Source organism: Brettanomyces nanus, chromosome 4 (genome assembly GCF_011074865.1).
Source record: "Brettanomyces nanus chromosome 4, complete sequence".
NCBI lineage: Eukaryota > Fungi > Ascomycota > Pichiomycetes > Pichiales > Pichiaceae > Brettanomyces > Brettanomyces nanus.
Window position 1 is genome coordinate 3,012,771 of NC_052377.1, and position 27,129 is coordinate 3,039,899.

Consider the following 27,129-nt stretch of genomic DNA (forward strand, 5'->3'; position numbering starts at 1 on the left):
CTTTCACATTTTTTCTTTTCTTTTTTCTTTTCTTTTTGTTTCTTCTATCTCGTTTGGACTATCAGCAGCTAGGGGTTTTTCCTGATTCGGTAATCAATAAGAGAGATAAATCCGGTATGTAAGAGAGAATGTCGTCGTTATAGTAAGAGATGGAGGAAATAATATATTTGATGAAGGCATTTATAGCTGACATGTGGACCATGCTTGATGCTGAATAAGGAGAAAAATATATTTGGTTACAACTGCCCTGTAGTTGTAATTGATCTATCAAGGATTATATAATACACATGGATAAAAACTGGGGCAGGTTCAGATTTTTATGTACATCCAACGGACCCAATTTTCTAGACATGTCAAAATGAAGGCAGATCAAGAAGACTATACATAGAAAACTAATTGTCTCGTGAGAGTCGTGGTACTTCAAAGTCATTGAGCAGCCTTCTCATTGAATTCCACCTTCAACTGTAGAGAAATCATAGAGAATCAGAAATCCTAAAATTTCATTTCTATAGAATCAAAAGCCAACAAATGACTAGTTATTGTCTCTCAAAAGAGTCCATTTTATTATATTAAGCAACTTCAGCACACACACACTAATCCCTAGTCCATGTTGCATCTAGATGACCAATGACCACATCCGTGCACCGCCTACTTAGCTGTGTTTGATCTGCTTATCTCCACTGTAATTGCGTCTCCCCCACCTACTATGGCTTCACGATAAAGTATTGAACAAAGATGACTGGAAATGACAAAAAGGTGGATAAAGAGGTTTCTGGCCAAGCCGAGGCCATTTTAAACTATAGTGAGCTTCGTAAACACTACCACGAACCGACACCACTAAGAAAATTCATATATGACATGGTTTTATGGATGTTCCAAATTATATTCGACTGCTTTTTTAGAGAGATTCGACCTCGAGGAGCATTCAGACTTCCAAAGACAGGCTCAGTAATTTTTGTGGCTGCCCCTCATGCAAACCAGTTCGTCGATCCTATTATTCTACAGACGCAGGTGAAGAAGGAGACAAATCGTAGGCTTTCCTTTTTGATAGCGGAAAAGTCACATAACAAACCATTCATTGGTTTAATTTCTCGTTCTCAGCTTTCAATTCCGGTGAAGAGAGCTCAAGATAACTTAAAATCTGCAAGAGGTAAGGTGACAATGGATGCGGATGACCCTATGCACGTGATTGGTGACAAGCACACATTTTTCACCGAAGATTGCCAGACTAAAGGCCTGCTTGCTCTACCAAAATCATTGGGTATCGGCCAGATCGGTCACGTTGTTTCTGATCGTGAGCTATATCTCCGTAAGCCCTTCCACTATGCCAATGAAAAGAGCCTCAGGGAGGGTGAAAAGTTGTTCAGGGATGGTACAAGCTTCAAGAGTGCTGCTAAGATTGATCAATCAGAGGTGTATGCGCAAGTCTTTGAACACCTTGCTAGAGGTCATTGTCTCGGTTTATTTGCCGAAGGAGGATCTCATGATAGACCTGATTTGCTCCCTCTTAAGGCAGGTGTGGCTATCATGGCATTAGGAGCAATGGACGTCAATCCTGGTTGCTCTGTTAAGATAGTTCCATGTGGCATGAACTATTTCCATCCCCATAAATTTAGGTCTCGTGCAGTTGTCGAGTTCGGATATCCAATTGAGGTTGAGAAGTCCTTGGTTGAGATGTACGCGAATCCTGCCACCACAAAGGACGCCATCAGAGAACTTTTGGATACTATTACGAAGGCCTTGAAGGCCGTCACTGTGACTTGCCCTGATTATGAGACTCTTATGGTGGTTCAGGCAGCTAGAAGACTCTATTCTAACAGCTTTTCCAGCCAGCTTTCTCCGCCGGCTATTGTCGAAATGAACAGAAGACTCCTGAAAGGATACCAAGAATTCAAGGATGAACCCAGAATTAAAGAGTTGAGCAAGGAAATCCTTGACTACAACCAGAATTTGAGAAGCCTTCATATTCCGGATCACTTGGTGGAACGACAGACCCAAGAGCGCATTAAAGTTGTGGTTTTGTTTGAACTTTTGGCTGTTTTCATTAAAGTGGCTGTACTGGCGGTGTTGGCATTGCCCGGAATCATATTATTCTCTCCAATTTTTATCACTGCCAAGAAGATCTCCGAAAAGAAACGGAAGGAGGCGTTGGCGGGCTCTACCGTCAAGATTGAGGCCAAGGACGTAATTGCTACTTGGAAGATTTTGGTGAGCATGGGATTAGCACCGATACTATATTCTTCCTACTCAGCGCTTGGTTCTTACGCTCTTTGCAAATACTGGGATCCGAAACTTTCTTTTCTCGGGGCTTTCTTTATGTTTTATGCATTTTCTGCTACAATCACATACTCTGCATTGGTATTTGGAGACCGTGGCATGGATCTCATTAATTCCATCAGACCGCTGTGGCTTATGTTGAGAAACAACAAGGGCTTTGATAATTTACAGAAGCAAAGAAAGACACTTGCACGGGAGATCACTGCCGCCATTAATGAGTTTGGACCTCAGATATATTCAGACTTCAATTTGAGGAACTATACAGAGGATCAGACTGATACCACTGAATCAATGACGGAAATGTATGAGGAAGGAAAGACACAAATGTTAAGAAGGAGAAGAGCGGCTAGAAAGGCAAAGAGACTTGCTGAAGGTAAAACATCCAGACCCGTTAATGTTGGTGAGGTGCCCATTCTTCAAGATGATAGTTCATCTTCGGGAATAGGCCTATCCAGTGCTTCGACGAGTGACTACGAACTTTCGTCATCAGAATCTGAGTATGACTACCGGGATGAACGGAAGAGACCTGAAAGTAACTCTGTGAATTTAGTACGAGATCAAATTATTCATGATAACAGGAAAAGAGAGCAGTGATTTATACAATAAATTATTAGTTATGACTTAAAATGAGCTCCAATCCCAATCAGGAGGAATCACGTTGGTACTACCGGCATTATTGCTGGTTATCGTTCCCCTGCGACTGGTCACGTTTTTACTTCTTTCGTAGTCATTAGACGACGTATTGGAACCCAAGTTATGATCTCTAGTGGCATGATCTTTAACAAACTGCTCATATTTCTGAGCACATGGGAAACACACTTTACAGAGATATTTCTTATCACTGGTATGTGAGCCGAAGATAGCAAATTTGGCATCCTTATCAAGATATATGTAGTTCTTGAGGCAATCCCCACAAAACAACTCGCCACAATATCGACAATGATGTTTTCGTCTTGAGGGGGTCATGTAGTTGAACACTTTTCCGCAGCCATGGCAACTGAAATATGATGGGTCCGGCTTCCAATGAGCTCTTGTAGGTCCCCAATCCTCTCTTTGAACGCCAAGAGAAGATGAATTGCCTTCAAAGCCACCGCGAAGATAGCTCCAATAAGATGCTATGGAATTAGTAGAAGCCATTGAAGAAGTGGAACTTGATGAAACCAACCGAGGCCTACCCGAACATCCTTCAACACTATCAGGGCTCGAAACATCAACATCTGTGAGTGTGGTGGTAGACCTGAGTACCGCAGGTGTATACATTGGCCTCCTCTGACCGTTGATCTGCTTCAAGTCAATATTTGAAGAGTCCTTGAAGGGAGAAGCAGGCCTCCGTGGAGGCAAATGAGCTTCTATGGATCTCGTTGAGGCAACAGGAACACTCGATGAAATACCATAAGAGACCGAGGCCGAAGCATTATTCAGAATAGTAGCAGGACGTATAGGTAATGCTGCTGAGGGAGCCATTCCAACAACTGGAGAACCTCCGACCACTGGGAACTCTGAATGCCTACGAACCTTAGGAGCCTCTATTTTTGAAAGTCTCTTCTTAGTAGGTAAAGGGTGATCACACTGGAGAGAAGAATCACCTTCATGGATGGCTAAATTATGAGGAGAAGCTTTCTTATTTGCAGGAACACTATTGCTGGCTGGCCCTGGTGGAGAGGCCGTTTTAGGCTCCCTCAGAGCTCTATCTGCCTCCTTTTTGGCCTTCATTTTTCTCGCTATATCGAATCTTTGCACATCGACGTTATTATCATGAGACGAAGACTGTGAAAAATGAATGTTAGAATAAAGCGGGTTCTGATCATTCGACGGGTCCCCCACATCGGGCACCATATCTTCGGCGTTCTGAATAGTCGGGACCACCGATTTCAAGCTGTAGAGGGGCTTATCTATTTGTTGAGACTTCGAAAGAGCCTTGGATGGAGACTCTGATAAAGACAAGTTTTTGAATGTTGATTCATGTGTTGGCTCAAGTGTTGACTCATGTGTTGACTCATGTGTTGGCTCAAGTGTTGGCTCAAGCGTGGGCTCAAGCGTGGGCTCAAGCGTGGGCTCAAGCGTGGGCTCAAGTGTTGGCTCGAAAGTTGGCTCTGAGTTTCGCTGAGGCGGGTCTACCTTTTCTCTTGTCCCTAAAGCTCCATCGGAAGCCGCCATATCACCAACAGGTGCTGTAGCATCTCCCACTTGGGAGACAATCTTCGCTTCTGCTACCTCTTTACTTAACTGTGACGTTCTAGAACGCCCCAAACTCTGAACCCCAGCATGAGCAGCTGTGTAATTGCTGCTATCCATACGCTGCAGATGAAGACCTTCTGGTGTGAGTCTTGAGGCCATGTCAGAGAACTGCAGGAAGAAAAGAGATGGGGGGAGAGAGTTGGCAAGCTTCAAGATGGTCCCCAACGGCGCTATCTGGATGAATTTTAATATTCACAACATCAGTACACCAGGCAGTATTTACACGGCCAGCGACACGTTTCGCTTGTTGGCTTTGTGAAAAATTCGGATTTTCCAATCAGCCTAACTATTCTTTTATCCTGCGTAGGCTTCTATTTCTGTTGCACCTTTTCTTCTAATCGAATTCCACTGACATGTTATATTCTGTGGATAAAGAAGGCTATGTGCGCGTTGACAGCTCGCTACTTGTGGCATTTAAGCTCTTGCTTGAAACGGCCATCTTTGTGTCGATCTCCTTCGCTGCAATATCATCCAGATTGTTCTCAGTGATTAGATTCGAGTCAATTATCCATGAATTCGATCCGTGGTTTAATTTTCGTGCAACTAAGTACTTGGTCTCTCATTCTTTTTATCAATTCCTTAATTGGTTTGATGACAAGACTTGGTATCCATTGGGTCGTGTTACAGGTGGTACTCTCTATCCTGGTCTTATGGTGACTTCTTCTGTTCTTTATCATTTTTTGCATAAGATTGGACTTCCTATCGATGTCAGAAATATCTGTGTCTTGTTGGCTCCTGCATTTTCCTCAATTACTTCTCTCGCCACATTTCTTCTCACTTGGGAGATCTCGGATACGGTTAAGGGTCTTCGTTATCGCAAGACCTCTGCATTCTTTGCTGCATTCTTCATGAGTATAGTTCCTGGATACATCTCACGTTCTGTTGCTGGATCTTATGATAATGAGGCAATTGCCATCACTTTACTTATGGTCACCTTTTATCTCTGGATCAAGTCTGTTCGTCTTGGTTCAGTCTTTTATGCCTCTCTCACTGCTATAACCTACTTCTATATGGTTAGTGCTTGGGGTGGCTATGTCTTTATTACCAACATGATTCCATTGCATGTGTTCATTTTGCTTCTCATGGGAAGGTTCAATTACAAACTATATACTTCATATTGTACCTGGTATGTTCTTGGTACCGTGATGTCTATGCAAATTCCATTTGTTGGCTTTCTTCCAATCAGATCCAATGACCATATGTCTGCTTTAGGTGTCTTTGGCTTGCTTCAATTTGTTTTGGTGGCTAACTACCTTAAGCGCATTCTTTCTCCAGAGAAATTCCATAGACTTATGATCGCATCTGGTTCTATCGTTTTGACTTTGGGTATTGCAGGTCTTGTCTTGGCCACCAAAATTGGAATCATTGCTCCTTGGACTGGCAGATTCTATTCTCTTTGGGATACATCGTATGCTAAGATCCATATTCCAATCATTGCTTCTGTTTCAGAGCATCAGCCAACTCCTTGGGCTTCTTTCTTCTTTGACATGAACTTCTTGGTTTGGCTTTTCCCAGTCGGAGTGTTCATATGCTTCCAGGACTTATCTGACGAGGCAGTTTTCATTATTGTTTATTCAGTTCTGGCTTCCTATTTTTCCGGTGTTATGATTCGGTTGATATTAACTTTATCTCCTGTTGTGTGCGTCTGCGGAGGTCTTACTGTTGGAAAGCTTTGCAGCATCTATATGGATTTCAAAGATATTTTTAATTCCAAGGCTCAGAAGGTGTCTGGTGCCATTTTTGACACATTTTCCAAGTTACTTGTCACCTCGTCTCTCATCTTCTATTTATACTACTATGTTTATCACTGCACGTGGGTCACTTCCAACGCTTACTCTTCGCCATCTGTTGTGTTGGCGTCGAGAAATCCCGACGGAAGCAGCACCATTATAGACGATTTCAGAGAAGCCTACTACTGGCTTCGAATGAACACTGCAGATGACTCCAAAGTGATGGCATGGTGGGATTATGGATACCAGATCGGAGGTATGGCGGATAGAACCACTTTTGTGGACAACAACACGTGGAATAACACTCATATTGCCACTGTTGGTAAAGCTATGGCTGTGGATGAGAGGCAGTCCGAAGTTATAATGAGAAGACTCGGTGTTGATTACGTGCTAGTGATATTTGGTGGTGTGTTAGGATATTCTGGCGATGATATCAATAAATTTCTCTGGATGGTGCGTATATCTGAGGGTATATGGCCGGATGAGGTCAGTGAGAGAAACTATTTCACGCCAGGAGGGGCGTATAGGGTGGATGACTTGGCTACCCCTGCGATGAAGAACTCACTTATGTACAAAATGTCGTACTACAGATTTGGTGATCTTTTCCAAGGAAGAGATGCGATGGATCGTGTTCGTCAGCAGAGATTGAGCGCTCAGTACGCAGAACACATCAATTTGGATGTGTTGGAAGAGGTGTTTACAAGTGAGAACTGGATAGTTAGAATCTACAAACTTAAGGACCAGGATACATTTGGTCGTGATTTGATTGATCTAGGAGAGCAAAAGAGACATCAACTGGGCAAGAAGGCACTTAGAAAGAAGACGAGATCCAAACCTGAACTAGATATTCGGATTTGATTTCATCACGTCCAAAACTCTTGAAAACAAAAATTTAAAAAACATAGTTTCAGCATTCTCTAGTGTAGCAAACGGGTTCTTAAACCCGAGCTCGACCGACATCTTTAGAGAGGTTCGACAAAGTAGCAGAGGAGTGATTAGTAATCCTCAAACTGAGGATATTGATTATACGTACTTACGGGCTAAAAACCAAACTAACTCCGTGCCTCCCCTGAACGATCAAGCATATAAATATAAGGGAAAGGAGCTCAGTCAGATAAAAAACCGAAGAGAAGCAGAATACTGAAATGACCAAATCAATTTTCGTTACTGGAGCCACGGGCCTAGTGGGTAAACATACGGTTGACTTACTACTCAAGGAAGGATATCACGTGATAGGACTTGCTAGATCTGATGTTTCGGAAAAGGCCCTCAAGGCTAAGGGTTGTGAGGTAATCAGAGGAGATTTGGAGAACATAGAGGCATTAAAGAAAGGAGCATCGGAAAGTGATGGTGTTATTCATTTAGGATTCGTCCACAATTTCGCGGAGTTCGAGAAGAGCGTGCTGATCGATCGAGCTGCCAGCGCTGCAATGCTTTCTACTTTGAAGGGTACTGACAAGCCATTCATCAACATTGGGGGCAAGCCTAGTTCTCATGCCGAGTTCTCTGTTTTTGATTTGCGTGCCGAAACCGAGAAACAAGTGTTGGCGTATGCTTCACAAGGTGTAAGAGTTATGAGCGTCAGACTTCCGCCTACTGTTCATGGAAAGGATGATGTTCACGGCTTTATACCTATGCTATCTGGAACTGCGCAAAAAGTAGGATACAGTTTTTACATTGGAGAAGGTAAGAATGTCTGGCCCGCTGTGAATGTTGATGATGCTGCTTCATTAATTTCGCTCGCAGTAAAGAAGGGTAAAGCAGGAAAAGTTTATACTGCTGTGGGCGAGCCAGGAGTTCCCTTGAAGGTTATTGCCGAGGCCATCGGAAAAAAGCACAATTTGCAAAGCAAATCCATCATTTACGAAGAAGCACAGAAGAAATTGGGATTCCTCGCTGAGTTGGTTCGCATGGGTGAACTTACATCGAGTGAAGAGACACAGAAGGAGTTAGGATGGAAGCCAACCCATGCCACTTTAGTGGAAGATATCGCTGAATTTTACTGAATATGAGAATAAATATATGTATTGAATGAACTAAGAAAAGAACCTTACCTCCAGACCAATCTGAAAGTAAATAAGAAATGCGTCTACTTGAGCCACCTGTGCCATCTTTGAGACAGAAGCTCATTTAAAGAATGGCCAGGCTCTCTACCTACACGCCTCTCATATGTATAGTATCCAGCGACACCAACAGTGATTGCGAACAATGGATCCAGCCACCTGAGACATCAGAATGTTAGTAAAAACAAAACAATAAAAGAATCATGTTTCAAGTTTAATTATTTTCAGAAGGAAGGCAACATATGCTTGTAATCACAGCCAAAGGCTAAGAGATTGTTCACTCGTGATGTTAAATCATCATATAAAAATTCAGCTTGAAACGTTGTAATTGAATAAACTTACTTTGAAATCAAGTATGGATAATGCTTGAAGGATTCAAAGGCTGGAGAAACCATCATTGAATAAAGGGAACAAAGTAAGGATAAACGAAGAAGTGGATATTTGGACACGCGGAAAATCTTTCAGTGGACTGAGCCTGTAATTTAGCTGAGAGGGTTTCGCGTGGAAAATGGAGGTTAATTGAGACGCGACGGAACAGTATGTATGCAACGCACTCGATTCAATTGCGGAAGCAATACACCTTGATCTAACGTTTTATCGAAAATGGTCTATACTTATCACTTGAATAAAGATGATGATAAAACGGTATACAAATGCAATGTTCTTCCTGTATATATAGATCATACAGGATACGTTGACTCAGGGTCAGATAACTGGAACAAGCATTTAGAGAAACGGACCAAGACTGAAACGTTAGAGAACGGATGGAATGGGCAATCCAAGGCTGATACAGAAACCAAAGAGAACGTTGATGAAGCTGATGGAGATATTAGCGTGAATTATCTTCGAGGTAGAAGGCTTCTGGGTGAGACATATGATTTCAAGAAGAGTTGTGGGTATGAAATGTTGGTGATGGAAGAGAAAGATGATGGAATTTGTGGATTATCCGATGACAAGATAATGGAACTGAAGGGAATCTGTGAGAAGGTGATCAGTTATGGACATGATGAAATCCCTGATAAAGATAGTGACACAATTGAAAGGGTGAAGGAGTGGATAGATGTGAGTGAGGCGATCCATGGAGAATAGATCTCTCGAACGAATAAGTGAGAGTGTATATTGGCACAATTTTTGATCCATCATGAACTAACTCCTAGGCAGAGAATAGGAAGTCATAAAGTCCTTAGTCCTTATACTTTCGCGCTCGAGGAACTTTTGTTAATGACAATCATCTCTCTTCTATACTATCTATTCCCATCTGTATCATATAAATGATGAAATGGCTACGACCGCTGAGTACACTGAGCCAAAATGATCTATCTGTCCTTGGCCGGGAGATCTACTCTTACTATAAATCATTGCTTCAGGACTACAGAAGTACTGCATCTGGCAATAATAATGAAAATCTGGTGGCATCGTCTCAGTATATAGATTCCAGCATTTTCCAGCAGTTCATTTGGATAGTGGAAAAGTACGGAGTTGCCAGTACTTTGGATCGAAGTGATTATAGACATCGGAAAAGAATGGGTATCAAACTTCCAGCGACCCCTATAGATTCGACAGGCGATGAATTGAACAGCTATGTTACCAGATTGGACTCGCTTGACTTCAAAAACAACCAGGAATTGTTGCCGTATCTTACAGATATTTATATGACTCTCACGGACTCGCCTCTACTTTCAGCTCACTCTTTCAATCTTATTATCTCGTTCTTTGCCAAACAGTACAAGACATTGGAGTGTTACCAGATTCGAACCAAAATGGAGAAGTTGAATCGGCAGGCGAATACAGAAACCATCAACATCCTTTTGGATGTCACATTCAGAAAGCATCACCAATGGTCTAAGAAATCAAATACTTTGGAGCTGTTGGGCCTATTTGGCCGACCGAAGTCTGAAAACTCACTGGAGGTGCTTCGACCCAATGGAACAACATGTCATGTGATGTATCGAGGACTCGAGGATTCTGATTTGAAACAGAAAATATTGGAAACCATGATCGACAGTAAAGTCTCTCTATTTAGAATAGCAGAGTATATAGCAGAAGAGAAATTGAAAGTTGGGAGATCTCCAGAGGATGTATGCAAGTTGCTAACAGATCACAAAGTGAAGTGGAGCTATCCTCCAATTGCTTCAAAATTTGTCGACTGGTACTTAGAAGCGGAACAACCAGCAAAGGCATGGGAAATCACTTTAGAAGCTGCCAAGAACAACAACAGCCAGGCTCCAAGCTTTAGAATTGTTCGAAAATTCTACTGGCATTTTATTAAAGGAAACAAGTTCTACAATTGCATTGCTTTGGCCAATTACTTAAGGTTCGCTTTGGATTATAAAGAAGATTATCAAGGATGGAATTACCTACTCAACGGAATGGTTCACTTACAACCGTTTGAATATTGGTGCCTAGTAGCTAAAAAGTTATACCAATTGAATCTAATGGAGAAAAATACCAATAAAGGAGGAGAAACTGACATTCTTACCAAAAAGCAATACGAAACTGTTAATCAGTATGGAAATAATCTACAAGAAGGATTTGACATTCGAAGGCCGTTTGAAAGCAATCTAGAAAAGCAGTTGGCAGATCAAATTCTGAAACGGCTATTTTGGGAGGATGGCCCCAAATGGGAATTACAGGACAATACTATGGACTTTCAACATACCACAGAATTATTTATAAACGCATCCAAGTAGAATATAAACCCCAAATAGGAATATTTCATAGTGAAAAATTATTGCCAGATTTACATATTGACAAATTGTGGGGTAGTTGGAGAGAAGTTGAAGCGCACCGAACGAAATATCATGTTTCATCCTTTTATCAACCTGTTTCCATTCAAATCTACCTGACGGAATTGGCTGTATCTTACAGTTTTACATTCCCTACTTTTTCTTCTAGTTAAACCCGAACTTTTCCCTTCCAAATCACGTTGCTTCAACTTTCTCGGATACTCTCTTCTAGCATTCGAAGTCGAGGAAGAAGCTGCTGTCATCGCTTAATGTCATACGTTCCCTTAATTTGTACCATCGATGTGGGTACCACCTCAACACGAGCAATTCTATTTACCAAAGAGGGTGAAGAGGTGGCCAAACACCAAATTGAGTACTCTACATCTGCTCAAGAAGGTTCGAGAAGAAATTCCCCTACAATATTTTCCAGTGAAGGTGTTGCGTTGAACATGAAGGACAGCAGATTGGTTATTGAGAATGTGCCAAGCCACCCTACCCTTCTCTTTCCAAAGCCTGGTTGGGCAGAGTGCGATCCTTGCCATATCTTGAATAACGTGGTTCAGTGTCTGTCTGAGTGTGCCCTGTCTTTAGAAATAATCAACAGCAGGTTTTCCATCTACAATGACGATGCCATAGTAAAAGAAAAGCATTTACCTTACAAGATTGTAGCCATAGGATTGGCTAACATGAGAGAGACAACTATTGTCTGGTCAAAAAGGACAGGTATTCCTCTATACAACGGTATTGTGTGGAACGATACACGAACTGCCAGTCTGATGAACAGCTTGAGTAGAAGTACTCCTGTGGGATTGTTGGACGAAATGTTGGAAAGATCTGGATGCCCATTATCGACATATTTCTCATGCTTGAAATGGAAATGGCTCTATCAGAACGTTCCAGGTATCCGGAAAAGCTATGAAAGTGGAGATAAGGATCTGATGTTTGGTACAGTAGAAACCTGGCTTATCTACAACTTGACTCGTGAGCAATCATTTAAAACGGATATTACCAATGCGTCTAGAACTGGATTTATGAACTTGCAGAAACATCAGTACGATCCAAAGTTACTTAAATTTTGGAATATCGATCCGAATAAGATCAACTTAGCTCCCATAGTGCCAAGCAGTCATTTTTTTGGTTCTTTCAAGCTACCTGAGACGAATAAATTGGATCCTCAATTGAAGCAGCTACCTGCTGATCAAAAGAACTGCTTGAACAGAATGCTTGATGGTGTTCCTATTACTGGTTGTCTTGGAGATCAGTCTGCGTCCCTCGTGGGGCAGACAGCATTCCACCGCGGAGATGCCAAATGTACATACGGCACAGGAGCATTTCTTCTCTACAATCTTGGACATAAGAAACTGATTTCCAGACATGGATTAGTAACTACGGTGGGTTATTGGTTTGATTCTTTGGACGAAAGTGAAGATGGAGAGCACTGCAACGAGCCACACTTCTGCCTCGAAGGATCGATAGCTGTGGCTGGTTCGTGCATCCAATGGCTTCGCGATAACCTCAGATTGATAGACAAGGCATCAGATATTGGACCATTAGCGGCTGCGGCTCCAGATTCGGCTGGCGTAGTTTTTGTTCCTGCGTTTTCCGGGTTGTTTGCACCTTACTGGGATGCCACTGCAACGGGTACAATTTTTGGAATCACCCAATACTCTACAGCGGCACATATTGCTAGAGCAGCCATTGATGGAGTGTGCTTTCAAGTTCGAGCCATTTTGAAAGCGATGCTCAACGATTGCGGTTCACAGACTGATTTTATGGATCACAGTGAAGAGGCTAATAACAGTAATCTCAAAGCATTGCATGTCGATGGAGGCATGTCCAGATCTGACGAAGTTTTGCAGATACAGGCGGATATTCTGGGACCATGCGTCAGTGTGGAGAGAACTACAAATTCGGAGTGTACGGCTCTAGGAGCCGCGATCGCTGCAGGATTAGAAAAGCATGTCCGGATGTGGGATTCTTTAAAGGACGTAAAGAAATCGATTAGTAGCCATCAGAACGGAGATAACGAATTCCATGCCAAGCTGAGCGATGCGGAAAGAAGAACGGCATGGAATCTCTGGGAAAGAGCAGTTGAAAGGGCTCGTGGGTGGCTTTCCGATAACTGATTGGATGATCGGGAGACTCCAAGAATTGTACTTGCTAAATATATACACAAAATTTGTTTCCCCCACCCCCTTTCAAAATTACCAAGTTCAGCAGTATCTGTTCTGACATCATCGAAAAAAATTGAGGCAAAATCATGATCACTTGCTTGCTGCGCTAAGAATTCTCCACCAAGTTACCCATTGGGAAAGTTTTGCACTCCTCATTAAAACCGATTTTGTATAAGCTTGCTACCAGAATAACGCTGTTATTTAGTATAAATACCCCTGAATGTAACCATTTCATTTTTCACAACTACAAAACTTATTTATCCTTATCCACTATTAATTCAATTCAAATAAATGTCTGACTTAGGAAGAAAAAATCTATCTGACAAAGTGACCGAGGGTATCACTCCAAACTCTCAAAAGAGCGCTTACCAGAAGGCAAAGGAGACAGTCACCGACGAGGTTGATAAATTCGCCAGTAAGGCCACTCCAGATAAAGAAAAATCGTTTACTCAGACCGCTTCTGACAAAGCCCAAAAGGGATCTGACGAAGCCAAGAAGTCTGTTGGAGAAAATAAGGCCGGTATCAGTGAAACTGCTGGTGAATACTTGGAAGCTGGTAAGAAGGCTGTTGGTGAAGCTGCCGAGTACATCTCTGGTGTGGTCAACGGTGCCAAGAAGGGGGGTGATTCAACCAAATAAATGTATATGAATATCAAATAAAAGTTTGAACATCTAACAAATTATTGTAGGCGGCCCGTGGCTTAGCTTACCCACGTATTAAGTTACCTATCGTATATTCTTTTGAAGCACATGCGACTCTCAGTATATTTCTTGTTTAGTTTAGATCAACAAATTTTTCTTAGGTGATTTGCTTAGTAGTAGGGTCTTTATTTTTTCTTTTTTCCTTTCTTTTCGTTTCCCTTTATTCTTTTGCCTCTATTGCTGTACACTGATTTCTGCATACTCTGCAAAACCGGCAGTATACTTCTAATTTTGCAGTGTCGATTGTATCCCGTCGTTCTAGTTGCTACCCTTCAAAAGACACGTACTCAACAATTCAAAGACGCGACAAAGCATCCGGGAACAAAATGCCTCTAACATCCGAAAACGAAACGTCTCAAAGTTTTCAATCAAGTCCGAAAAAGACTTCAATAATCGATGACACCTACGATGAGGACGCAGATCCCGACTACACGTTAGGTCACGACGCTATCATTACCGAAGAGGATGACGGATCGGGGATTAGCAGTCTATCAGAGTTGTCGGAAGGTGAAGAGATCTCTGATGATGATACTTCAACATACTCGGAAGATGACCAGAAACTCGTGGATCACAAAGGAATCTTTGGTACAGGTAGTAGAATGGCCAGCCAGAGTAGTTTAGACATGATCGTCAGAACGCATGACAGATTTAGAACTTTTATTCATGAGCAAGAGATACCCAGAAAGCTGTTGCATGTTGTGATCGGCTTCGTCACCTTATATCTTTACACATTGGGATATCAGTCGAAGGATGTAGTTAAGCAAATTGGCATAGCCGGTGTATTCGTCTATTCGTTGGATCTCTTGAGGCTCAACTGGAAGTTATTCAACAAAGCCTACTGTTTCGTGGTTGGCTTTTTAATGAGAGAGAATGAAGTTAAGTCCGTCAACGGTGTCATATGGTACATTCTTGGATGTATGATCACCTTGCTGTATGCTACGAAGGACGTTTCTATCATGTCCATCTTACTTTTGAGCTGGTGTGATACTGCTGCATCCACCGTGGGACGCAGATTCGGCTATTTGACACCAAAAATCGCACGTGGTAAGTCCTTGGCAGGATCATTCGGTGCATTTGTTATGGGTATTTTTGCCTGCTACTTCTTTTACGGTTACCTCGCTCCTCAGTATCCTCAATTTAATAAGGAGTTTCTTTGGACCGCACAGTCCAGTTATTTGTCCTTGAACGCCCTTGCTCTTCTCTCGGGCTTTATTGCAGCCCTTAGTGAAGGCATCGACATCTTCGAATTAGACGATAACTTGACTATTCCTGCACTTTCTGGTATTTTCTTGGACGCTACCATCAAGTTGGCTTCGAAATGACCATTGCGCTATATTCTAATATCATTTTTTCTGAGCATTAAAGTAGATCAATTCGTATTTAATATATTACATCAGAAATCGATGTCCTTTGTGACAAGATCCTGTTTCAAAATCTCATCCAAAATACCTGAAGACGCTGCAACCAATCCCAAAAATGGTCTCGATGGGTCCAAAACCTTGGAGAGATACTCAGGATGGAACTGGGTACCGACAAAGAATGGGTGGTCTTCTAACTCAAAGACCTCCATTCTCTCACCTGCCTCGTCTCTACCAACAAACTTGAAGCCCTTAGCCTCAAACTCTTCAGCCATTATAGGGTTAACTTCATATCTGTGTCTATGTCTCTCGTTGATACTTTCAACATCCCCGTATAAACGTCTGATGATCGAGTTCTCAGACTCTGGTTGGAACATAGTCTTTCTAGATCCGAGTCTCATAGTACCACCCATCGTCTCCTTACTGATTTCTGGCATGTAAATAACTGCCTGATCGGCCTCCTCGGCGTCTTCTTTGAACTCAGTTGAAGTAGCATGTGGCTTTCCGAGGACGCTTCTGGCAAACTCAATAACAGCGATTTGCAATCCAAGACAGACACCCAAAAATGGAACGCCATTTTCTCTGGCCCATTTAGTAGCAGCAATCATACCTTCAGTACCTCTGTGACCAAAACCACCTGGAACCAAAATACCGTCAGCAGTGCAAACTGCCTGCCATGCCTTATGGAAATTGGCCTTATTTTTCAACTCAGCGGCAGGCTCCAAGTCGGTAGACTCAACCCAGACGATCTGCAACTTTCGAGCGCAACGCATGGCACTATGCTCAAGAGATTTGATCACAGACAAATAGGAATCGTGCAAGTTGGTGTACTTTCCAACGATTGCAATCTTCACCTTATCAAATGAACGGTCCTCCTGGTTAGTTAGCCTTGTCCAATCATCCAAAAGTTTCTCACCTTTAGAAGCCATTTCAGGAGGAATATTCAGGTCATCAAAGTGCAATCTGCTATTGAGGAACTCCAATAACTTTTCATCCTTGAGAATCAATGGAACGTGATAGGTTGAAGACACAGTATGAACGGCCAAAACCTGCTCGGGACCAACATGACAAAACATGGAGATCTTACTGATGGTGTGGCTAACCAACTTGGACTTACATCTGCAAGCAATCATATCAGGATACAAACCCAAAGATCTGAGCTCACGGATGGCGGCCTGAGTAGGCTTGGTCTTCTGTTCACCATTAACGACTGGAACCAGTGAGACATGAATCAATGCAAAATTCTCGCGGCCAACACGGAACTGGAACTGTCTCAAGGCTTCGACAAAAGGAGCAGACTCGATATCACCAACAGTACCACCCAACTCGATAATACAAACGTCAGGTTCAATACCGGAGTTATCAACAGGAATCTTGGCGACTCTTTCGATCCAGTTTTGAATAGTGTCAGTGATATGAGGAACGACCTGAACCGTTTTACCCAAGTAGTCACCTTTACGCTCTCTTTGAATGACGTTAGAGTAGATCTTACCGGTAGTAATGTTGTTCTGTCTACTCAAGGAAATACCTAAATAACGTTCGTAGTTACCTAAATCCAAGTCGACTTCACCACCATCGTTCAACACGTAACACTCACCATGCTCCAAAGGAGACATAGTACCAGCATCAATGTTCAAGTAAGGGTCAATTTTAATAGAGGTGACACGTAAACCCAAGGTCTTCAATAACATACCAGTAGAGGAGGCAAGGACACCCTTACCAATACCGGAAATGACACCACCCGAAACGCAGACGTACTTCATAATGTATGGAAGAAGAAGGATAAAATGGTATACTTTAAAAAATACAGGGGTAGAATTTTACAGGATAGTAAATTGCCCCAAGTTCAGTCAAAGTAAAACAGCGACGCGTAAAAAAAGAGTCGAATGTGCGAGATGATTTCGAAACAACACAAGTACTGTAAACTGTCGATAATAGACACTTTGTACGGTATTTAGTATAGAAATTTGGCTGAACAAGGGGAAAGAAGGAGGAAAGGCAAAAGGACTCAAGAAGAATAAAGTAGTAAAGAATAGAAATCAATTTGTTTCCCTGGAGATTCACGTAAAAAAAAATTTTCATGGAAAAAAAATCAAAAAAAAAAAAGAAAATTTATAATTTGAAAATTGGAGGGCTTTTCTTTTTAAAGGGTTAAGAATAGCATAGACGGCTATCGAGAAAGAGATGGAGATAGAGATAGTCAGACTACAAATGCACCGAATTTGACTCCCACTACGGAATTCTGCTCCTTCAAAACAGCAGCCTTTCCTTGTTTTGATAGCAGATCTATGATTTTAAACAATAATCTCATGTTGATTCCAGAAAACTCCTGTGTTTCTGACAATTCTCCCCTCTGTAGCTCATATAAAGTTAAAACGCTCCCTTCTTGGCCTGTATTCACTATCCAATCCATCAATATATTAGCCCATTCTTCCACAGAATGCCAATATATAAGAACACCCAGTCTATGGTTCCTTTCATCTATCCAACCTGCTTCTCCGTTGCTAATCATCTTTCTATAAATCTCTAGAATAAAATCTGCCTTTAAAGCCCTATGAATCGCATTATTTTGAAAGAGTGAAGAACTACTAGATTGGTAATCTTCATCTCCACCTTCTGCGTCCCCTTCATCTCCACCTTCTGCGTCCCCTTCATCTCCACCTTCTGCGTCCCCATCATCCCCACCTTCTGCACCCACTTCTGAATCCACTTCTGCATCATCCTTGTTGTCTCCATTATTGGATATAGCTAAACCATTTAAGGAGAGGGCCCATATTTTATGGAATTTGCAATAATCGAGCACTAGTTTACACCAATGTTCTAGTTGTGTTTCATATGTCTGAAGATTGGGCTGGCGAGTGAAAAATGGGGGAAAATTGTATATAGAAGGGAAGCTGAATTGCATTGCTGGTAAAGAAAGCGATCAAATGAGTAGAGAGGTTAAATAAAGTCGCGATAATAGTTTTAGTGTGTGAGAGCTCTCTCTCTTTGTTTAGAAGTAAGCATAAAGATATTTAATTGGACAAGATGGAGGATATCAAAGAAATTGGAGACAAACAACCAGAGATAAGCGAATCAACTGATCCGAGTTCGGGGACATTTGCTGTTGAGCATGCAAAGGTTTATAGAGAGCTAGTTTGCACTTTAGATAAATTGATAGAGCAGACAATTCAAACCCGAAACCAAACGGACAATGCTGAAATGGAGGCCAAATACAAAAATGCTATGAACGAGTTTGGTGATGTCATAAAACTTGGAACGATACAGAAGGGAACTTCGAGTATAAAGTTTCTCCAGTCAATGGTTGATCTTAGGTTAAAAATACTTGAACAGCATTTAATGACAGAGCCGATACTAGAGGCAATTCGTAAAGGCGACACAGAAGATGAATCGAGACAATTGATACAACTCATCAACACAAGAGATTCAAAGAATATTCAAACAATTAGGGAAATGAAGAGAAATACAAAACTAAGGAAGGAGCTGGGAACCACAAGACTCTACAGCATAGACAAGCTTGAACTACTTCGAGACAAAATGAAATACTATTTGAAGTTATGTGCCGATGTTAGACAGTTGCAAGAGAAGAGCGATAGTATGGTCGGTAACGTCAAGGATTATGATCTATTGAAGTCAAAGTACAAGTCCCTAGTAAGAAAAGATCAGATCTTATCGCAGTTCAACGTTAACTTAGTGTCATCATTATCCAACTCTGATATTGCGGATGATCACACATTAAGGGATATAGTGATGTTCTGTGGCGATTACAGCCACTACGGATTGTTTGAGTTGTAAGAAGAAACATATGTATTATATACAAGAAGCAATCGTAGCATCTACTGTACATTACTAAACACACGCTTATTGACGATATCCCAGTTGATGCAGTTCCAGAACTTCTCCAAGTAATCAGCCTTGCCTGTGATACCATAGTCCTCTATGTAAGCATGTTCCCAGACATTAACACATAATAAAGGAAGAGAGTAATCCTTAACGTGAGCTAGCATTTTTTCCTTATTGGAGATGAGAAGATCGTAGTCAGATAATTCAATGGCACCGTTGAGATCCAACGATTGATTACGGCCGTAGTAGTAAGGCGTACCGTCGTTGTTGCACGTGATAATTTGAAGAGTTTTATCCTTGGTCTCAATAAGGAAGACCCATCCGTTTCCAGTCATGGAATCAGCTTTGAACAAGAGCTCATTTTTGAAGTTGTCCAAACCTCCATATTGCTCGTTGATTCTATTGAGCAAAGTTGGCCTTATAAGAGACGATCTACTGGATTCTGAAGGAACCAACTGCTGAAAGAATAGATGGTTATTGTGAGCCTGAGACGCATAATGGAAAATCGGTCCTAAGTGTTGCTTTCTAGCAGAACTAAGAACAATTGCCAAGGGTGTACGAGTCTCGAACTCCGTTCCCACGGTTTTTAACGAGAGATTTTTAGTGAGATAGTCTTGATAGTCGATCCATGCAGTTTTAAACTGTTGCTGTGACATTAGACCTGAAATACCCTCACTTGCAAATTTCCCTTGAAGTTCCAATTTGGGTGCCAAATGAAGGGACCGCTTTGAAACGAGAGGACGTAAGAATGACATCGTTTTGCAAGATCCCAATGGGTAACACCGTAGGATAAAGCCAATAGTATCATTAGAGTGGACTTGTCTGAAAAAAACTTCGAGGTTCCTCCTCGAAAGCATCCGTACACCGAATATGATAAGGAAGAGACTCCAGAGTAAAGGAGGAACATGGTTCATCATCATCATCAAATCTGGTAGGGAAAATGTATGGAATGAGAGTATTCAAAATGGCCAACCTGGTTCCAAGGCGAGCATCGATGTTTCGCATGGTAGGTGCACATTCTCGAGCATTGTCTTCGTCGTCGTCAGTATTCTCTCCATTGAAATCGAGTGGCAAGTCAGGAGGTCATAGAGATACTTGGAAGATTAGACATCAGAGTCCATCGTTAGAATACCAAGCACAGCCTGTGTTTACGGAGAATCCAAACGGGGTAATAGATGTGACTGATCCAGTGACACAGATTCTCAATCAACCAACACTAGTGATCCAGCGTCAGATAGAGTTTATGAATCTCTTTTTAGGTTTTGAGCAAGCAAATAAGTACGTAATAATGGATTCGATGGGAAATCAACTTGGGTGGTTGATCGAAAGGGACTTTGGGATTACGAAAGCCATATTGAGACAGGTGTACAGATTACATCGTCCGTTCACAGTGGAGCTATTGGACAACAATGGAAATCTATTGATGACCATCAAGAGGAAGTTTAGTCTTATTAATTCGCATATTAAGGCAATTTTGCCCAATGTCCGCTCGGATACAGATCCAGATGGACTTGTTATCGGAGAGTCAGTTCAGAATTGGCATCTCTGGAGAAGAAGATATGATTTATTCGAGAGTGTGATGAGCACGGACGAACGAGAGAATGAATCCTTTTTACAGTTTGGAAGAATCGATGCGGGATTACTTAGCTGGGATTTCCCAGTGAAGAATAAAAACGGAGAAGTGGTTGGAGCCGTGTCAAGGAACTTTTCTGGATTGTTTAGAGAGATGTTCACTGATACAGGAGTCTATGTTGTGAGGATGGACCCAATTAGTTTCCAAGGTATGGAGAACTACTATGGAGCAGTTGCTCCAGAAGCATTGACATTGGACGAGAAGGCTGTTATGTTGGCCAATTCGGTGTCCATAGACTTTGACTACTTCAGCAGGCATAGTCAGGGACCTGGATTTATGATTATGGGTGGAGACGACGTGTAAAGATATATAATCAAGAATCTGTTAAACGTTAATTCGTTATACCATGAATATTAAAGAATACTAAAATATTGTTCAAGCAGACAATCCAATAACACCACAGGCTGGTCTGCCACCAGCATTACCGGTCTTCAAGGAGTCTGCATTACCACCTTTGCCCAAATCATCAGTGCCAGCATGAACAACAACAGTTCTTCCAAGAATGGAGTTCTCACCAATTAACTTGACAAGCTTATCCTTGATAGTGCCTTTGGCAACACCATTTGCATCAGTCTTAATGTTACCCAAATCACCAACATGTCTGATCTCATCAGTTGGAGCACCATGAGTCTTACCAAATGGATTGAAGTGAGGGCCAGCAGAAGTACAACCATTGGTGTTATCACCAAAAGTATGGATATGGAATCCTCTTAAAGCATTAGGATCATTACCTTCAATGTTGTAGTTGATGGTAGTTGGCTCACTTTCGGTAGCCTGCTCGAATGTAACAATGCCCTTAACAGTAGAATCACCTCTGACGACAGCAACTAGGTAAAGATGTTAGTAATCTTGGAATTCTGATGCTAATTCCACCTCAATTGGATAAATACCTACCAGCTTTGACCATTTTTATAAATAATAACAATAAATGTTAGTTAGGAGAAAAGAAGGTGAAGCTCAATTGAGGTTTCGGAGCTTGTGGGGGGCCTTTTATACCTCAACAGGAAATTTGCCTTTTTCCCCAAGCAAGGCTTTTCAGCCCCTGATCACCAAACACGCCGTACACACGGGATTAGTAATATCGGGACGAGTCCATCGAACTTTTCCTCTTCAATATGGTGTAGGGGTGCACATTTAGTGGGTACCAAGAATCATTGAAAGGAAGAAGAATCACGAGGAGAAGTTGTAACACGACTCTTTCAACCAAAGATTAAGGGATATTCCGGCCTTATATACTTCACTGCAGGATCTGCGGTAGATTGTGGAGTAGTATGTCTATACAATGAGGGGATGGTGTCCAATCGAAACGTAATTTGCTCGTTCAGTCGACTTGTCAGGACTTTCTTGTCGACCCGTCGATAGCGTCGACACTTCTTCTCAATGACAGACTGGACTGGTGCAAAACGAAGCTCTTACTTAAGTCCGACAAGTCCATTTATCAAGGAATCGACCCCAAATCTACCCATGATCTCAGGGACTACGCAGTTTTTTCTTTCTTACGGTTCATGATATTCTTAGCTTTACTATCGTGGATATCGGCAGTCGTCTGCGCCGTTACCGTAGTTAACGATTCCAACTTTGAAGATGTGGTATTTGGCAAACCAGGCACCTTCTCTCTAGTATACTTCAACTCTCCGTACTGTTCATACTGTCGTCAGCTTGACCCTGAATACGAACCGTTGGGAGATTTATATAGAGGGACCAAGCTTCAGGTGTTCAAAATCGACGGTCTAAACAACAAGCGCATTCGTAGTAAGTACCATTTGGTAGGCTTCCCGGTGGTGAGACTCTTTTCCAGTGATGGAGCACAGATGGGCTCTTATAAGGGAAAGAGAAGGACTCCTGAGATGATGCAGTACATTCTTGAGGCTACAGGTGCCAGACCAAACAAGTTTACTAGTTATGTAACCAAGATAGGAAAGGATGGTATTCAGAACTACAAGGATCTTACAGATAGGATCTTTGATGAAAATAATAATGCAAAAGATACCGTGGTGGCATTCTATGAACCTTGGGACTCCGAATTGGGCAATCCCTATAATTCCTATTTCGAGCGTTTGGCCAAGTACTATTCTGAGGAGGTCAACGACAATACAGTTGAATTCGTAGGAGTAGATGCTACATTACCGGAATCTACCGATGCAGTCAGATTTTTCCAGGTGGGGAAATATCCAATGATATTCCATTTACCTAAGGGAGCCGATAGATATATCGCTTATAGACTCGATGAGAACTTGGATGCTACAAAAATTGTCTCTATGATATCTGGAAAAGACATTGGACAGACCAGATTGAACTTGAAAAAGTTGCAGGACGATGTTAATATGAGAATTGAGGAGATGGAGAGACAGGATGATGATGAAGACGATGAAGATCAAATCCCGCTGTATAGAGATTTATAGAGAGTGCGAATCCGAGGCCTTTGAAATTTCAATTTTGAAAATCTAGAAATTTCAGTTAGAGAGAGAAATTGTAACGCGTCCACAGTCTGACTAGCTGTATACGGGATATCTTCTTGTGGCCCCTATACATCATCTTCACCATGATGAACATTTTTAGAATTGCAGGTGATATTAGTCATCTTACGTCGATTTTAATATTAATCCACACGATACAGACAAAAAAGAGTTCTAAAGGCATCTCTTTGAAGACGCAGTTACTCTATGTGTTGGTGTTCGTTACGAGGTATCTTGACCTCATAACATTATCATTTGTTTCAGTATACAACACGTTGATGAAGCTATTCTTTATTGCGTCCTCAGTTTATGCAGTGGTGCTTCTGAAAAGATATTCCAAGGAGATGAAGGCCGATTCAGATAATTTCCCCGTTCAGTATTTGATAATTCCCGCATTTGTTTTATCCCTCATCTTCAATTACAAGTTCTCATTGATTGAAGTGTTGTGGAGTTTTTCACTCTGGTTGGAATCCGTGGCTATTCTTCCTCAACTCTTTTTGCTCCAGAGTGAAGGAGAATCCCAATTGCTTACCATCCACTACATTTTCGCCTTGGGAATCTACAGAGCTCTTTACATTCCAAATTGGTTCTACAGGTATTTTTCAGAAGGCAGGCTTGACAAGTTGTCAATTGCTACGGGATTGATTCAAGCCTTGGTTTATTCGGACTTTTTTTACGTTTATTATGAAAAAGTGTTGAAGAACGGAGTGTTTAGCCTTCCCCAATAAGCTCAATCCCTTTTCAAAGGATAATACTCTTTACGGACACCATCTTTAGTCACAATCAAAATTTGTAATCCATCACCAACTTCTATATGCCTTTCTGTAGCTGATGAAAATGCATCTCTCACCAATTCAATCACTTCATCCAACGAGAGATATTTCAAGGGCCTTCTCTTGGTTCCCTTACTCTCCGGATCCATTTGGTGTTTGAAATTCACTTGGTTGTCTAAAAATGGCATAATTAACGATGCTGCTGCTCCTCCTGCTCGGCACTGTTCTCTCTCGTAAGAGCCAACAGGGTCGAATGAATAGACAGCACCTTTTCCTTCTTCGTCTAGACCAGCCAATATAGTGGACACGTAGTATGGGAACATCCTCTTTTTGTACAACATATGCTGTATCAATCTGGCGGCACTATGAACAAGCATCTTTTTATTGTTGTCGAAATGGTACCACTTCAACTGACTCTCAAACACCTTTACCAACTCAACACCATCGGCAGAAAATCCATTAGCTGAAAGTAATAGGTTATCTCCAACATCATGAACCTTAGGCTCGTATCTGGAATCAATACTGTAACCAACAGTTTGTCTAGTATCTCCTGCTAAAACGGCAAAGTCTTCTCCAGCAATACCCAATATAGTGCCACCATTATCTTGATAGGGATTGAATCTGTGTTCGATAGGTTCCATCCGAACCTCTGTCGAGTATTCGGTGGCCATTAAACTCTTCTGTGTCTGCATTCTGTGCTGGTCAATCAGGTTTAATGGAGGGAAGATAAGATAACATTGGATGAAACCTTCAAAAAGCTCTCTCAACTTTTGCCTTTGATTCGCGAGGCCGAGAAAAATAAAGTACGATATTTAAATGCTGGTGGTGGTGGTGGTGACGCTACACATTTTAACTAAATGCACTTGATATATCTATCTGTATATGTATAACGGCTAACTGGTACTGAATATAGCTTTCTTCCGACACCAACAATCGTCAATCTCGTTTTCTAGTTGTATATAGCATCTATTAACCACCGGTGATAGCTCGAGAATTCGATCAATCTTCTGCCTGATGTTTGATGCATTTTCAGTCCTGTAGTATTGAACGTGCAAATATCCGACTAATTTGGAGCTTGAATCATTCTGAGGCCAGAATCTTGGCGTAGTATATGATTTTACACCCGAAATATGCCTTATTTGTCCAAGCGTTTCCTTCAATTGCTGGGCCGAACCATCTTCTAATGAGAGTAGAAGATTCGATGACGATGACTTTAGTAACGGAAAAGATGAGAGAAGAATTAAAAGTCCAATGAATATCGACGTGAGTGGATCGATTATACTCCAAGCAAAATGTTTGACCATAACTGTTGATATTACAACACCTACAGATCCAAGAGTATCTGCCATAATATGTAGAAAAATACCATGCATATTATCGTTTCTATAATTGGCAGATTCCGCTGCTGCTTCCAACTGATGAGTATGAGAATGTAAGTTGGTATGCTGCTGCGACTCCTCGTTGTGCTGATGACCATGAGTATGTGAATGTCCATGGGAATGACCGTCACCACCATGGTTGAATGCGAATATACCCACCAAATTCACCGCAAGCCCAAGAATACTGACAACTAAAAGCTCTGTGGTTCTTTCCAACGGAACTGGACTCACGATCCTCTGTGCAGCCTGGTTGAAAATGCCAAGCACTATACCGAGCAAAAGAGAACCATTTGCAAATCCAGCAAGAGTCTCGACCCTCGCAAGTCCAAATGGATAGGACTTATTTGGATGTTCAAGATTATTCTTGGCAATTACTGAAGCAAGCATACCAAGAAACAACGAGGTACAATCTAAAAACATGTGCAAGGAATCGCTCAACAAGCTTAACGATCGTGATCTAAAGGAGTAGAGGATCTGTACAAACATGAACGATAGATTGAGAAGTAAAAAGTTGAAGATCGAGCGAGACTCTTCGTACTTTACCATCTGTACTATTAGGGAGATAAATGTTTCTTTATCTTTAGGTATTTGCTGTTTCTCTGATCCATCAGCGTCTTCAAGAGAAAGGGTTTTGGATTCTGGCTGTATAAGAAACACTAATGCAACATTTAACGCAAAATCTATCAGGCAACCCTTGACGATATCGTTCGTGGCAGTAACGTCGTTCAAAGAATAATGTCCGCCCATATTCAATGAGATGAGTTGGACTGCCGCCATGATAAAGTTGAGAGTAAGTAAATTCAACTTATAGTTGTCCGTGAACATGTGCCTATTGAAAAGAGAGCGTGGTTTCCCGCCAAATTCAACGCTTTTCCAATCCATCTGACTGACAATGAATATTATTAAAGAGCCTATGGCAACAAATATCATCTTTAGGTTCAAGTCTTTGAGATTGTATACAGTCATGAGAAGCATCGAACCAGCAGAAAGCACCAAAGAAGTATTTAGCTTTGGGGTCACAGCTCTTTTCGATATGAATTCACTGCCAAATGGGTTCAAAAAGACCAGTAAAGGCACCAAAAGAAGACAATATCCCAAAACAATGTACTTTTTGGCACCTGTGTTGCGCCCATGAAGCACGAAATCGTATAGAAAGCATAACAAATAAATCACTATAGGTTGATACTTCTTGAATATCACAGACACAATCGTACCATCCATGGAATATTCTTGCTCCAATTGCAAAGAACGATGCTTGGAAAGTTTTTTGGAATCTCTGCCGATAAGGATCTCGATCACCACCAAAGAAGCAATACGGATGGGCAAAAGTAGGTTATTTGCCAAGAGCAAGCAACTTAAAGGAAAAAGAAGTGTCACTGTGGTATTTATAATATCAGACACAAACGATAGCTTGGAAGATCGAGGCTTTTCGTCCATCGTATCGTTGTCGTCATCAGCAGCAGCATACACTAGAGGACTTCTGTTCAGGTACCCAAGCTTACACACAAAAGCCACTATAAGTAGAGTTAGCGCGGCAAAGAGAACACTCTGAGTGACAGGAATGGCATTTTGAGTAATGGATGAAGGCTGTTCATCGTCTCGTCCGTACCATGGATTGTAGGAATAGCTAGAGAAAGTGAGTGAGACCAAAAGCGTCGGAAGAGAAAACAAAACGGGAGACAATTCAATTAGATTTGCAAGTCCCATTTTGAGGGATCTGGAAGGGGCAAAGTGAATGGGAGTTGGAAGTGGAGGAAGCAGGTAGTGATTAACCCGT

At 41.6% G+C, this 27,129-nt stretch overlaps 16 protein-coding genes across 16 annotated transcripts; 10 read left to right on the forward strand and 6 right to left on the reverse strand.

The window, feature by feature from the left end:
• Positions 1–735: 735 nt before the first annotated feature.
• FOA43_004683 (uncharacterized protein) lies at positions 736–2,871 on the forward strand (the record flags this gene model as incomplete). Its single annotated transcript, XM_038924912.1, has 1 exon — positions 736–2,871. The coding sequence occupies one exon, from the start codon at positions 736–738 to the stop codon at positions 2,869–2,871; it is 2,136 nt and encodes a 711-aa protein (XP_038780840.1).
• A 27-nt stretch (positions 2,872–2,898) lies between these two features.
• Positions 2,899–4,614, reverse strand: FOA43_004684 (uncharacterized protein; the record flags this gene model as incomplete). The annotated part of the gene is made up of 1 exon (XM_038924913.1): positions 2,899–4,614. The coding sequence occupies one exon, from the start codon at positions 4,612–4,614 to the stop codon at positions 2,899–2,901; it is 1,716 nt and encodes a 571-aa protein (XP_038780841.1).
• Positions 4,615–4,868: 254 nt separating this feature from the next.
• On the forward strand, positions 4,869–7,103 carry STT3 (oligosaccharyl transferase stt3 subunit; the record flags this gene model as incomplete). Its single annotated transcript, XM_038924914.1, has 1 exon — positions 4,869–7,103. One exon carries the CDS (start codon positions 4,869–4,871, stop codon positions 7,101–7,103), a length of 2,235 nt encoding a protein of 744 aa, XP_038780842.1.
• A 287-nt stretch (positions 7,104–7,390) lies between these two features.
• Positions 7,391–8,251, forward strand: FOA43_004686 (uncharacterized protein; the record flags this gene model as incomplete). The annotated part of the gene is made up of 1 exon (XM_038924915.1): positions 7,391–8,251. One exon carries the CDS (start codon positions 7,391–7,393, stop codon positions 8,249–8,251), a length of 861 nt encoding a protein of 286 aa, XP_038780843.1.
• Positions 8,252–8,382: 131 nt separating this feature from the next.
• Positions 8,383–10,998, forward strand: FOA43_004687 (uncharacterized protein; the record flags this gene model as incomplete). Its single annotated transcript, XM_038924916.1, has 3 exons — positions 8,383–8,482; positions 8,988–9,370; positions 9,676–10,998. The coding sequence occupies 3 exons, from the start codon at positions 8,383–8,385 to the stop codon at positions 10,996–10,998; spliced, it is 1,806 nt and encodes a 601-aa protein (XP_038780844.1).
• Positions 10,999–11,303: 305 nt separating this feature from the next.
• Positions 11,304–13,160, forward strand: FOA43_004688 (uncharacterized protein; the record flags this gene model as incomplete). Its single annotated transcript, XM_038924917.1, has 1 exon — positions 11,304–13,160. One exon carries the CDS (start codon positions 11,304–11,306, stop codon positions 13,158–13,160), a length of 1,857 nt encoding a protein of 618 aa, XP_038780845.1.
• Positions 13,161–13,499: 339 nt separating this feature from the next.
• Positions 13,500–13,847, forward strand: FOA43_004689 (uncharacterized protein; the record flags this gene model as incomplete). The annotated part of the gene is made up of 1 exon (XM_038924918.1): positions 13,500–13,847. One exon carries the CDS (start codon positions 13,500–13,502, stop codon positions 13,845–13,847), a length of 348 nt encoding a protein of 115 aa, XP_038780846.1.
• Positions 13,848–14,236: 389 nt separating this feature from the next.
• Positions 14,237–15,232, forward strand: FOA43_004690 (uncharacterized protein; the record flags this gene model as incomplete). Its single annotated transcript, XM_038924919.1, has 1 exon — positions 14,237–15,232. The coding sequence occupies one exon, from the start codon at positions 14,237–14,239 to the stop codon at positions 15,230–15,232; it is 996 nt and encodes a 331-aa protein (XP_038780847.1).
• Positions 15,233–15,303: 71 nt separating this feature from the next.
• URA7 (CTP synthase ura7) lies at positions 15,304–17,031 on the reverse strand (the record flags this gene model as incomplete). The annotated part of the gene is made up of 1 exon (XM_038924920.1): positions 15,304–17,031. The coding sequence occupies one exon, from the start codon at positions 17,029–17,031 to the stop codon at positions 15,304–15,306; it is 1,728 nt and encodes a 575-aa protein (XP_038780848.1).
• Positions 17,032–18,295: 1,264 nt separating this feature from the next.
• FOA43_004692 (uncharacterized protein) lies at positions 18,296–19,063 on the forward strand (the record flags this gene model as incomplete). The annotated part of the gene is made up of 1 exon (XM_038924921.1): positions 18,296–19,063. One exon carries the CDS (start codon positions 18,296–18,298, stop codon positions 19,061–19,063), a length of 768 nt encoding a protein of 255 aa, XP_038780849.1.
• A 41-nt stretch (positions 19,064–19,104) lies between these two features.
• Positions 19,105–19,866, reverse strand: FOA43_004693 (uncharacterized protein; the record flags this gene model as incomplete). Its single annotated transcript, XM_038924922.1, has 1 exon — positions 19,105–19,866. One exon carries the CDS (start codon positions 19,864–19,866, stop codon positions 19,105–19,107), a length of 762 nt encoding a protein of 253 aa, XP_038780850.1.
• Positions 19,867–20,075: 209 nt separating this feature from the next.
• FOA43_004694 (uncharacterized protein) lies at positions 20,076–21,047 on the forward strand (the record flags this gene model as incomplete). The annotated part of the gene is made up of 1 exon (XM_038924923.1): positions 20,076–21,047. One exon carries the CDS (start codon positions 20,076–20,078, stop codon positions 21,045–21,047), a length of 972 nt encoding a protein of 323 aa, XP_038780851.1.
• A 72-nt stretch (positions 21,048–21,119) lies between these two features.
• On the reverse strand, positions 21,120–21,651 carry SOD1 (Superoxide dismutase [Cu-Zn]; the record flags this gene model as incomplete). The annotated part of the gene is made up of 2 exons (XM_038924924.1): positions 21,120–21,571; positions 21,639–21,651. 2 exons carry the CDS (start codon positions 21,649–21,651, stop codon positions 21,120–21,122), a joined length of 465 nt encoding a protein of 154 aa, XP_038780852.1.
• Positions 21,652–21,859: 208 nt separating this feature from the next.
• Positions 21,860–23,146, forward strand: FOA43_004696 (uncharacterized protein; the record flags this gene model as incomplete). Its single annotated transcript, XM_038924925.1, has 2 exons — positions 21,860–21,864; positions 22,132–23,146. 2 exons carry the CDS (start codon positions 21,860–21,862, stop codon positions 23,144–23,146), a joined length of 1,020 nt encoding a protein of 339 aa, XP_038780853.1.
• A 784-nt stretch (positions 23,147–23,930) lies between these two features.
• On the reverse strand, positions 23,931–24,821 carry PRE7 (Proteasome subunit beta type-6; the record flags this gene model as incomplete). Its single annotated transcript, XM_038924926.1, has 2 exons — positions 23,931–24,659; positions 24,813–24,821. 2 exons carry the CDS (start codon positions 24,819–24,821, stop codon positions 23,931–23,933), a joined length of 738 nt encoding a protein of 245 aa, XP_038780854.1.
• A 45-nt stretch (positions 24,822–24,866) lies between these two features.
• Positions 24,867–27,059, reverse strand: FOA43_004698 (uncharacterized protein; the record flags this gene model as incomplete). Its single annotated transcript, XM_038924927.1, has 1 exon — positions 24,867–27,059. The coding sequence occupies one exon, from the start codon at positions 27,057–27,059 to the stop codon at positions 24,867–24,869; it is 2,193 nt and encodes a 730-aa protein (XP_038780855.1).
• Positions 27,060–27,129: the final 70 nt, after the last annotated feature.